General features: G+C 35.7%; 1 protein-coding gene across 1 annotated transcript in view; it reads right to left on the bottom strand.

The window, feature by feature from the left end:
- MED23 (mediator complex subunit 23) overlaps positions 1-13,299 on the bottom strand; it is a 44,171-nt gene that overhangs the window by 15,397 nt on the left and 15,475 nt on the right. The window contains exons 11-17 of the mRNA XM_030316358.1: positions 11,882-12,082; positions 10,155-10,298; positions 7,959-8,104; positions 6,738-6,983; positions 4,800-4,942; positions 3,591-3,765; positions 2,058-2,221 (exon numbers count right to left, since the gene is read on the bottom strand). Coding sequence (XP_030172218.1) covers positions 2,058-2,221; positions 3,591-3,765; positions 4,800-4,942; positions 6,738-6,983; positions 7,959-8,104; positions 10,155-10,298; positions 11,882-12,082 — 1,219 coding nt within the window. The remainder of the gene's footprint in view (positions 1-2,057; positions 2,222-3,590; positions 3,766-4,799; positions 4,943-6,737; positions 6,984-7,958; positions 8,105-10,154; positions 10,299-11,881; positions 12,083-13,299) is intronic.

Here is a 13,299-nt window from a genome sequence, read left to right on the forward strand (position 1 = left end):
CAAAAGCAGCTATCTTTTCTAGTGGTTGAAACAGCTATAGACTATAACTCTCTAAATCAAGAAGGTTAATTTATATAAAATAAGATAGTTCACACAGATGTTATTTCAGGCTGCTAAATCCAGTAACTATTTCTTTAAAACAGCAGTTTTCCAAGTGTGGTCTGTGGAGTCTGTGGGTCCCCAATATCCTTTCACGGATTTGATGAGGTAAAAACTACTAAAATAATTATAATAAGACAGCATGGACCTTTTTACTGTGTTAACATGTGCACCAATAGTGCAAAGGTAATGATAGGGAAAACTGCTGGCCCGTAGAACAAATCAAACTGTGGCACCAAACTATACTAACAGCCATTGTAATCTTCACTATGCTCTTGGCTGGGGGTCGCGGGTGGGGAGAAGGAGCCAGTTTTACTTAAGAATATCCTTGAAGTAGTGAAAAAGACTGTATCTCAGCCCTTAAGTACATCTCATTTTAATATTCTGTGTGATAAAAATGGAGGTATGAATGGTGTTCTAGCTACTATTATACATCAAAGTATGATGGGTATCTTAAGGAAAAGTACTTGTGCAATTGTTTGAATACTGAGTGAAATTAGCTCTTTTTTTAAAAATGGAATTCCATTTTTACTTAAAAGAACATCTGACAGAAAACTACAGTTATTCAGACTTGGGCAGTAAGCACACATTTTCTTGAAAATTAACAAAGGGAGCCTGTTACTTCAAGGAAAACAAATGACCACATCTTTTGCCAGTGATAAAATCTGACACTTCAAGTGAAAAATCAAAATTTTGGAAAACTTGTATCTACTACTATAAACCTAATAGTTTTATAAAACTTAAAGATTTTCCTAAAGAAATTTGTAGTGATATAAACAAATGTAATTTTATGATACTGTATAATGAAGTGTGCGAACATTTATAAGATCTATATAATTCACTGAACCAATGTCTTCCAAAACACTAATTCATGAAGTTACAAAATATGGATTAAAAAAATCCATTAAATGTGCAAAACAGACCAATGGGTTATAATGTAATAGAGTAAAAAAAGTTCACTGATAGAATTTTGGATTGCATTCTACATTGCACCAAACATTTAAGAAACCATCTCTTGTCCAATTTTGTGTGACATCAAAGAGTATTCACAATTATCGGAAAGGCTATTAAAATACTTCTCTCCTTTCCAACCTGTTACCTGGGTGAGGCCATATTTTCTTCATTTCTAAAATAACATATTGCGATAGATGAAATGCAGAAGTAAATATGAGAATCTAGCAAAGCTTTCTTTACATCAGATATTAAAGAGAGATGTAAAAAATGTGAAAAAATGGCACCTCTTCTCACTAAAGTTTTGTTTTGGAGAATATATAGCTTATTTTTCATAAAAAATGAGAATGTTAATATATGTTTATTATTTTTAAGGGAATCAAACAAATACTAAAAAAGCATCTATCTTAATATCTATAAGGTAAATATTGATAAAATAATAAATGTTGATAAAATCCATATAAATGGAAAATCTTTGGGAATTTGTATGTTTTTAAGAATGTTAAGTGGTCCTGGGGTGCCTGGATGGCTCAGTCGGTTAAACATTCCACATTGGCTCTGGTCATGATCTCACAGTCCATGAGTTCAAGCTCTGCCTCAGGCTCTGTGCTGACAGCTCAGAGTCTGGAGCCTGCTTCAGATTGTGTGTCTCCCTCTCTCTCTGCCCCTCCTCCCCCTTCCCCACTCATGCTCTGTCTCCCTCTCTCTCTGAAAAAGTAAACATTAAAAAAAATTTACAAATGTTAAGTGGTCCTGAGACCAAAAAGGTCAAGAACCACTACTTAAAAATGATGTAAAATGGCTGGAAACTGAAGCTCAACCTAGTTAAAAAATGATAGTACACAGAAGAACCTACATTAATGATTGAAATGGTGAAGGTATTAAAACAACTTTTTTTTTAAACATATGAAAAGGGTCTTTTCGCGATGAGTCTTTAATAATCACTAAGGACACAGCATGCTCTAATTCATTTGTTTTCCTTATTGATGGTCGCACATTCACTGTACCTGTTACATGAGTTGCTCTAGCTAAGGTCAATATCAAGGCTCGGTTCAGCTCCTCAGATTCCGCGGACAGCACCGTTTTGGGATCACTCAGGAAGCGTGTGAACTGTGGCTGTACCTCCGAACTACCTAATGCTGTTATAAGCCTAAGTGCAGTACTCTCAACACTAAAAGGTGAGAGAACAAAAAGAAATGTGAAAAAGTGAAGTGGCATATAAAATTTCAGAATTATAGAATTGAATCTAGTTCTAGGTTAATTACAATTGAAAAATATGGAAACTCTGAATTCCTCTTCTTTGATTAAAAAAAAAAAAAAAAACCTTCCTCCTTTGAGTAAGAATGAACTTTGTCTTAAAAACCTGAGATACCAAATGTTATAGCAAACACCATCTGACATTTTTTACATATTTGAAAAAGATAGCCTGCAGCTTATAGGACTAAACAATTTCACCTGGATATATAGGATTCAAAAATTACATTTTTTAGGGGTGTGTGGGTGGCTCAGTCGCTTAAGCATCCAACTCTTGATTTCCGCTCAGGTCACGATCTCACAGTTTGTGGGTTCAAGCTCCATGTTGGGCTCTGTACTGTATGGAGCCCATTTGGGATTCTCTCTCCCTCTCTCTGTGCCCCTCCCCTGCTTGTACTCTCTCTGTCTCTCAAAATAAATAAACGTTAAAGTAGCCTCTTATTTAAAAAAATATTTAAAAAATTTTTATTTTATTTTATTAATGTTTATTCATTCAGAGAACGCGCACGCACAAAGGCATGGGAGGGACAGAGAGAGAGGGGGACAAAGGATCTAAAGCAGGGTGGGTGCTGACAGCAGAGTGGCCAATGCAGGGCTGGAACTCACAAACTGAATGATGATCATGACCTGAGCTGAAGTTGGACGCTCAACCAACCATTCTAAAGGGCTAAATTAGAACCCAGGTGCCCCTTAAAAAAAATTTGTATTTTTAAATCTCAAATATATTTTCACTTAAAACAAAATCAAAGTGACATGATAATTTAACCATAATCTAAAGTATATTTAAATCCAATATTCTAAATATTTTTAATGTTTAATTTTTGAGAGAGAGAGAGAGGGAGGGAGGGAGGGAGGGAGGGAGGGAGGGAGGGGTAGAGAGGGAGACAAAGAACTCAAGCAGGCTCCAGGCTCTGCGCCATCAGCACAGAGTCCAGTGCGGGGCTCCAACCCACGAACTGTGAGATCATGACATGAGCCCAAGTCTGGCACTTAACCGACTGAGCCACCCAAGCGCCCCTAAATCCAACATTCTAAAGGGTTAAATTAGAACATATCATCAAAGGCCTTGAAAGTACTTTTTCTCAGTCCAAAGATCACTAGGCAAGGACTCAACTATCTTAATAACTTTCTATTTAAAAGCTGTACTCTACTTCTATATTGGAAATAAGATGCTCTAGAAGAAGAATTTTATGACAAATGAATAAAAATACTATTAAGGATTAAGTTCCCATCTCCAACAAAGTTTCTAATAAATCTTAAGGGAAGACAGTCATCAAAGAACTCACCAGAGATGGAGCTGGTTCTGGTTTGTTTGTGCAACTGCAGCTAAAGTATGAAGATGGCTTAGGAGCTGCACTCGGTAATGAGGCTGAATGTGGTGCATCCTGTAGCTGAACATCTCGAGAAGCGTGTGCAAGATCCCCCAGGCATGTGACTTGAAAACAGTTGGCAAAAGTTGACCTTGAGGAATAAGACAATTTAAGGCACCAATTATAAAAGTTATGAATTAAAAACATTTCAAGAGTCACATGGAGTAAAATCTATGTAAAGATTTGATCATGAACGAACACACACACACACACACACACACACACACACACACCACACACACACACTTTCCAAATTTTCTCCATAATTTCTCCTTTAATGGAAACGAAAAAAGTCCAGATCCTAATTATAATACCAAGTTTGCCCTTTTTTTCCTGTTGGAATTTGACAAATGAGACTCAAGTTCATCTAGAAAAATAAGAGACAATAAATGAAAAAAAAAATTACCCTTCCTCACTTCTCAGTTCTTTCAAATTACTTTTATAAAGTTAATGTTTCCAGTCTTTTGAAGCATGAGGATCACTTTTTAATATACAGATTGCATTACACCCACCCCTATTCCCTCCTCTCTCCCCAAAAAGTTTTATTGAACCCTTGATTATCTGGGAAGAAGAGTAATTATGGCTAAAACTAAAATTACACCATATTAGTGAAAAGTTACAATTACCATGAATCAGAAAAAAACTTCTATATTACAAAGTATATATTATTTAGAACTATGTAACAACTAATAAACATTACAAGCTGTCTTCTAAAATGCAGGAAAACTCCTTTCCTATTGCCAGACTTAGCCCCAGGGGCAAACTAGCAAAAGAAGCATATGAGACCACAGATTCTTGCATGAGTACAGGGACCATGTCTGTTTAGCTCATTGTATCCCAAGCACTTAACATAATACCCCTTTCTTATCATAACTTTACTTAAAAATGCAGCTTACTCTCCTGATTCTCACACTTCCTACCCCCCTTGTTTGCTTTATTTTTCTCCATAAGACATATCATCTGACATATTCTATACTTCATTTATTTACTTGTCTCCCTCATTAGCAGGTAATCTCTATGATGGCAGTGACATCTTTACGCTGTTGTATCCCCAGCACCTAAAAGAATACCTGTTGAATGAATGAATGGGTTAATGGGTACAAACACCAGAAAGTCCTGTCTTACTGATAAATCCTTTGATGCCCAAAGACTCTATTTCCATATAGACCAATAAACGACTGTACGTTTCCACTAGGGCTGGAGCCAAGGCCACACTGGATTTTGCATGAGCAAGTTTTATCACTCTGGTAGCAATGCTATGGATAAGGCTGAGGAGAAACAAAAGAAAAGAAAAATCCATATTTTTGACATAAACATAGGATTAGTGTATTTATAGGAAACTTGGTATAAATCTAAGTTCAAAAATGAATGAGCTCCATTTTAATCATTTCAGCCATGCAGGACACCTGGTAGTGATGCACTGTATAACCCGAGACAAATTCTGGTTTCCATGGTGTTTTCAACGTGCATCAGGATCCCTCTGCTCATGCAAAAAGCAAAATTTGGGTACAACTCATAATACACTTGAATTGGAAAAAAAAATAAATAAAAAGACCAGGGGCAGCTGGGTGGCTCAGTTGGTTAAGCGTCCAACTCGATTTTGGCTCAGGTCATGCTCTCACGGTTCATAAGATCAAGCACTGCATCAGGTTCTGCACTGACGGCTTACAGCCCACTTGGGATTTTCTCTCTCCCTCTCTCTCTGCCCCTCCCCTGTGCACTCTCAAAATACATATTTTTTTTTTTTTAAAAAAGACTGAAACAAAAACTAAAACACAAAAAGAAACCCAAACCTCAAAAATAAGTTTAATAAAAGAACATGCATGAATGGCTTTAGTCTGTTTTTCTCTTTCAAATATGTAACTAAAACTGTTTGAGAAAGTAAACAACTTTTATTATGGAATTACTTAAAAAAAAAATCACTGCTAAGATCCAAATGTTGGGTTCTAACAGGGCTTCCCTCAACTCTGTCACCCAAGCAGGTAAAGCACATGTATAATTTTACGACAATGTTCACCATGAGAAAAAGAGCATGGCTTTTCTAGAACTGATGTCCCACAGATACATTCTCTTTCACCCACAGTGTCTGATGTTTGAGCCAGTACTTAAGAGCTGAAAGACTAGAAATAAAAATCTGGATTTCTACCCCTTCTCAAAAAAAATTTAGAAGATTTAGTTACATTAGCTTACATTCTTACATTATAGAAATTAGCTAAACTGGCAGCACCATGAGGAAAGCTTCAGTCAGCCTCAATTCCTTCTATATACACACACTTCCATGTGCACTAATATCTGGCTCTCTTCCACTCAGCAGAATGTGTCACTCATTTACATTATCAGCTTGGCTCTTAAGGGGTACTTAAGGTTCAAGAATCACACCCAACAGAGCATTTTCTGTCTTTTGGAAACCATAATGTCAATTCTAAGAGCATCCTATTTGTAATCAATACAGCAAAGGCATTATAATTTTCACATTCCTGGACTCAGCTATTTCCAGCAAATTACTTGATAAAAATGTACTATGGGTAGATGTAAAGACATAAAAATAATCTTCTAGTCATCATTATAATAGTAAGACACCGTGAATAACTCATGCCCAACAATGCAGAACTGGCTAAATAATTATATATGGCCATACCAAAGACTTCTTTGTAGCAATTAAAACAGATGTTTCTGAAAAACACTAAACCTAAAGAGGTGTTTGACAGATTATTATGGGGAAAAGGTGGTTATAACAAAGTGTTACTGTAAGAACACATTTTATTAAAAAAAAAACAAAAAACCTAGCCCATAAATTCATATATTTATACATAGAAAAAGAGACTCAGAACATATACCAAAAAATTTTACAATGCTTATTTGTTATGATGAGATTATAGCAGTTATTTTCTTCAGGTTTATTTTATATTCTAGAATTCCTATAATAAATAACTTTTATAATAAACCAAATCATGAAAAAAATGCAACTGACCATAAAAAACACACACATAATCATGAAATCATGCCTGTACTACACCGATATCAATTCCCCAACACAGGACCAAATAAATAAAAAGAACATACCTCATTTTGGCATGAACCGTCAGTGAGTCCAGGAGGTTCATGGGTAAGGGAGTAATAGACGCGGAAGCCAAGCAGCTCGTTCCAGGAAGAGGTACTCTCATTATTCCATTCCCATAAATAGTTTCTACCAGAGCTCCCATGGGTAATGTAAAACATTCGGAATTTGTAGAGTATGCATTACACAGCAGGGCGATCTTATAGTCATTCATCTGTAAACTTTTATTTCTAAGACTCTGCTGTAGGAACCTACAATTTCAAGTACCATCAAACAGTAAAAAACGCAAGTAACTTCCAGAAAGTTAGCTTTGTGTTTTAAAAAACATTTACTTTCATGAAATGATTTACCAATACTATCTTTATTCCTACAGGTATAATAGTTTCTGCTCAAAATATAGAGTGGTTAACATACAAAAGTTTAAGTAGCATATCAATAAGAACTTAAATAATAATAAGCTACCAGTTAATGAATATGTGTTAAGTATTACTACATACACAGCACTAAGATTCAAATAATGAACAAGTAACTCACAAATTCTATTTATTATCCATCTGGCTAAGTATAACAATGTGCCTTCATTATAGATGTCACTGTGAAAAGATGATTGAGGAATGTCTCATAAAGGGACAGCCAAATGGAATGTGAAGTCTGACTCCCCTACAGTCTCCTATGAAGAGACATAGGTGGGAAGTTCAGATATTCCTAATATCCGTGACTATCTAAAGCAAGTCCTATGCTCTTTTTAAGAGCATCTTCTTTGAGTTATCACAGCTCTGGAAATGATGTAAGGGAGCACACCAGCCAGAAAAGCTCAAACAGTCCTGGCAGCCAGGGAGTGAAAGAGATCTCTCAGATCACGCTCAAATCCTGAGTGCTTAGGAAATTTGGAAACATTTTCACATACTTTTGGAAATTAAGAACTTTAATTAAGGTAAAACATGTAAAAGCAAAGATTAGACCTGGAAATTAAAAATTATATATCTGCATACATATAAACAGAATTAATTTTCTAATTGTTTTCTGATGCAGGTTATTGGTCAGTCTCTCTTGGCAGGACATGCAATTAAATATTCACCTTTACCTCCAGTGGGTGTGGGGAGATTTCTATACTTCATACAAATACCGAGACTGACATTAGCCTATAATGACATTAGGCTAATGTCATTGCTGTTTTTTAAAACAGTAATTTTAAAAAATGAACTGTTAAGCTACAAATTACTTACTCATGGTGAAGCTTTAGAGAATGAGGTATTGGAATCTGTAGCTTGGAGTTGTCATTTTGGGCTTTTCTATTGAGATGAATCCAAATGCAAGTCATTGCAAAGGCATGAGTTGACTGGGGTTTGTTAATATCAGGAACTGGGATATACTGGAAAACAATTTGCATATTATAAGAAAGAGAAGAATTAACAAATTGTAAATATTTTAATAAATATGTATTCTAATAATCCATTGTTGATATAACTCTTTTTAAAATACCCTGTATTAATTCAGCTTCAATTGTTCTTTGACTCTTTAATAATATAAATCAGAAGATCTAACAGCTATAAAAAATTAAAACTATTACAAGATTGTTTACTTGCCAAGGAATTAACAGAAATTCACAGGTACTGTCACAGAGCATTCACAATCATTCAAAAATTTACATTCTTTAAAAAACAGACACATTATGAAATTTTACTGAATGTGATAAATATACTGTAAACTCCGAATTTCTAAAGGTCACATATATGGTTTTCAAGAACATAGAAAAATTAAGAAATACGCAATCTAAATAAGTACTGTATTCAATATATATTATCACATACACTATACATATTGTATACTGATGGGGGAAATGATATGGACATGTGGAATTTGCTTTAAAATTGTCTAGTATTAACAAAAAAAGATGAATGGAAAGATGAAGCAAGGATGTTTCTTAAAACTACAATGATGTATCACCTCACACCTGTCAGAATGGCCAAAATAGAAAACACAAGAAACAAGTGTTGGTGAGGATGTGGAGAAAAAGGAACCCTTGTGCACTGTTGGTGGGAATGCAAACTGTGGAAGACAGCATGGAGGTTCCTCAAAAAGTTCCTTAAAAGTTAGAACTACTCTACAATCCAGTAATCACACTACTAGGTATTTACCCCCAAAACAGAAAAAAACATGAATTCAAAGAGATACACACACCCCTGTGCTTACTGCAACATTATTTACAACAGCCAAATTATGGAAGCAGCCCAAGTGTACACTGATGAACGAATGAAGATATGGCGTGCACACACACACACACACACACACACACGATGGAATATTATTCAGTCACAAAAAAGAATGAAATCTTGTCATTTGCAACATGGTTGGAGCTAAAGAGTATGTTAAGTGAAATAAGGCAGTTAGGGAAAGACAAATACCATATGATTTCACTCATGTGGAATTTAAGAAACAAAACAAATGAGCAAAGAAAAAAAAAAGGGAGAGACAAACCAAGAAATAGACAATTATAGAGAACAAAGTGATGGCTACCAGAGGGGAGGTGGGTGGGTGGGGAGATGGGTAAAATAGGTGGTGGGGATAAGAGTACGCTTATCTTGATGAGCACTAACATACAGAATTGTTGAATCACTATATTGTATACCTGAGACTAATGAAAAACTTAGAAAATATTTTTTGGTGATGAGTACACAGGGGTTTATTTTTTTATTCACCCTACCTTTTTTGTGCATTTAAAAATTTCCATAATAACATGTGTTTAAAGAAATGGCAATCGTCAATATATACCATATTTTACCCAAATACCTCATCTAACAGAACAATGGGGGAACATACTAAACTCACAAACAAACAAAAACAGACATTAACAGACACTGATGTTATTTGATCACTCAATGATTTGTATAGATCAAAACAGCTTAATGCTTTTAAAAAATTGTAAACCTACTTAGAATACAGAGAAATACACCTGGCTGTCTCAGTTGGTTAAGTATACCACTTTTGATTTCATTTCAGGTCATGATCACATGACTGTGAGATCGAGCCCCATGTTGGACTCCGTGCTGGGCATAGAGCCTTTTGAAGATACTTGCTCTTCCTCTCCCTCCTCCCCTCCCCTGCTCATGCTCCCTCTCAAAAAAAAAAAAAAAAAAAAAAAAAAAAAAAAAGAATATAGAGAAAGAGCTTGCTATAGATGTTCAATTTAATTTAAGATAAGCTTCAGAACTAATCTAGTTCAATTTCTTCACTTTCCATGAATAAACTAATATCAAGAGAGACTCATGTACCATCTCATGATTTTTAGTCACAGAATTGGGAAAGAACCCAGGTTTTCAGCTTCCAAATCCGGTAACCTGTTCACAAAATCACACAAAAATCCTTACACATAAATTAGACATACTCCCCTCATCACACTGTTAACAATTTGTAAAACTTACTTCTTTTTCTGGATACAGAAGGTCAAAGAGCTTCATGACAGGGAGAAAATCAGCGAGTGCATTTTTCTGAATACTTCCAGAAATGAATTGCAGGAGAACCCACATTAGATGATCTCTGCCTTTAATCAGTCCTCTCCCTGCTAACTGTAAAAGATGTTTAAATACACATCTACACAGCTGGTTAAAGAGATGGATGTAGTAAAGTTTAAAGGGAAAAAAACAAAAACAAAACCCCCACAAAAAACAGGAGAAACCCTGTTCTCCGAAAGTTAGCATCCAACTTTGGCATTTACAATACTTAATCTCAAGACACACCAAGCAAAGCCTTTTAAATTATTTTAATATTATATATAGAGTTCCTCCCTGATCCCAAAACAACTATACATATCAAAAGTTCAATGTTTTAGAGCATAACTAAGTTGATCATGTATGCAAGAGAATCAAGTTTAATATAAGATAATTGCTAAAAATCTTTCATCAAAACACAAGGAATACTTCATTATACAAAAAGGATTTTTTTTCTTTAATTTAAAATCCTTGAGGAGTGGGTATCAAAAAACACTTTTCCTGGTTTCCTGTAGATTAGAACAGAAATCAATGGTGGTGGGGGTGGCAGTGGGGGGAACTGGTGGTTAGAAGGATTTTAACAATGCTTACGAAAAATTTTCCCCCAAAAAATCATGCTGTAGAGATGTTATAACAACATTTATTTGCATCCAACATGTCTAAAACGTTATGATAAAACCAACTCTTCTACAAATTTACTCGTCCATTTGTGTTCCCTGTTTTGGATTCATTGTCCCACTTTTTCATTCACTGCCAAAGTAGAAACCAGTGAGTGATGCCAGACTCCTGTTACTCCCTCTGTTACCTACCCATTACCAAGTCCTATTCACCTCTCAGCTTTTCTGGTCTTGGGCTCCTCCTCTCTTTTCTGGCTTAAGCCGTCAGCATCTCCCACCCAGATCACTGCAAAGGTTCCCTTACCAACATCCTTGCCTCTGACTTTGGACCTGTCCATTTTTATGTCCCCATCTTCCTACATGTGGCAATTAGCCGTAATTATTCCAACGTATATATGATGAGGTCATTCCCCTCCTCATTTGCCGCCCAAAGAGAATCTAAACTCATTAGAACAAATATGTTTGTCCATGTAAAGCTTTCCACGTCTGGTCTTGCCTTACTGCCTTTCTGTTCTCACCAACACTTGCCCATTTATATTTTTCTCTCCAATTCTCACACACTTTTGTCCTTTCCAAAATGATCATCTTATTGCTATGGAAACACTTTCCTATCTTTTCCTCTTGGCAAATTTCTATTTGTCTTCAATATCTCTTTGCTAAAGCCGTTCCTGATGTCTTTAATAGGGATTATTCTCCTTTGTTTCCATTGCAGGAAAACATGCTTCCATTATGCAAACTATTATTGTAATCAAATTGTATATAGCTATATCTTCCCATGAGTAAGGAGCTCCTTGAGGGTACTGTAGTGCCTTTTCATTTTGTATCCCCTGGTCCTCGCACTATGAATATGTGGAATGAATGACTGAAACCAATATTTACAGTGACAAGAAAGTGGAAAGTTTAGAAGCCATAAAGGCACTGAACAAAACGGCCATCAGGGCTCAGAGCTTCGGCCACTGCCGAAACCACTAGGCAGCGTCGATACCAGTCTAAAGCCGACCAATCGACAGGTGAAGTGGCTCCGACAGGACAGCTGGTACTCACCTTCTGATGAAGAGAAAGGACCATATGTGGGAAACTTGCAAACTGGAAAAGCACAAAGAAAATGAGCTGACTTGAGAGGTGCTGCCACAGGAGTTGGCTCGTTCCCCCATCGTCAAACTTCTCCTCGGTCTCGGACCGCTCCATGGCATAGACCACCAGATCCACCAACTGGTCCTCCAGCACAGGGCAACGCTGCTTGTGCTGTAGGGCAGAGATCAGATACAGTATTCCAAAAGCCTCCCGGTTAGTTTCAGAAGTTTACCGGTTAATGGGCATTAATTGTAACAAGAGGCTGAGAAGCATGGAATGAAGTTGAACTTAGAAAGTTAAGGTTAGGTTTAGTCTATTAAAGCTGCATCACGTTACATTATCATAGAGGATGAGTTCCATTACAAAGATTATTTTTCAGATCTCACACAAAACAGACTTCCTATTCACTTTTAACTTTTACTACAGACATCAGACATCACTGCTTCAATTTGACAAAGGGTACTGCACAGCAGAAAATTTAGTTATTTATCCTTCGAAAAAAAGATAATTTAAAAAGCATAGGAAATGAGGACAGTAGTATTAATTTTCTATTCTAACTCAAAATATAAGAACCCCGAATTTCCAAGAATCAAATATTGTGAGGAGAACAAACAAGGCAGTGAGAATCTATGTATTTTAAAGCAACCACCACAAGTTTACACTACCTTCACACACAGAGATAAGATATATCTAAATAGCTGCCAGATTATACTCAGTATCTGTTTTTCGGTGTGTGGTATTGATCCTGACATTGAAATGGAAACTTCCTCTACTGAATAACCGACCTCAAAGTTAATCTCTGCTCTTCCTTCTTAAAAGCCAAACATAATGCAGCTTTAATTTTAAATTAGACTATTTTAAAATCTAAAACAAGAAAAAGAATTGAATTTAAACACTAAAATGAAAATGCAACTTCCCTTTCTAGAGGCAAAAAGATTTATGCTTTTAAAGTGATTTAAAAAATATGCTTTTACCAAAAGAAATATGTTAAGCCATATTTTAAGCCATTTTCATATTTCTTTTATAAAATATGTTATATGACTTAATAGCCAGGCAGTCGGAAGCCTTTCTAGTGAATACAATTACTAATACAGATGCTTTCCTTCTAAGCTTTAGATGTGATTATTAGTCTTTTGCCATGAAAAAGGGATATGATTTCTTTAAATTTAGGGAAAAAATGCAAAATGGGGACGGATTTGGGAAAAAAACAAAACATAATGAATAGCATCCCCTCTTTTGCATGCTCTTTGCCAGCTCCAAACTTGTAAAGCTCCAATATAGCTGCACTTTCTTAAAGCATGCAAATAAAACAAACATCTATCCGAAACAGTAAGCATCAATGGTTGTTTCATATTTTTTCCAAAACACAATGCCATGATCACAGTTCA

This window comes from Lynx canadensis, chromosome B2 (assembly GCF_007474595.2).
Source record: "Lynx canadensis isolate LIC74 chromosome B2, mLynCan4.pri.v2, whole genome shotgun sequence".
In the NCBI taxonomy this organism is placed as follows: Eukaryota; Metazoa; Chordata; class Mammalia; order Carnivora; family Felidae; genus Lynx; species Lynx canadensis.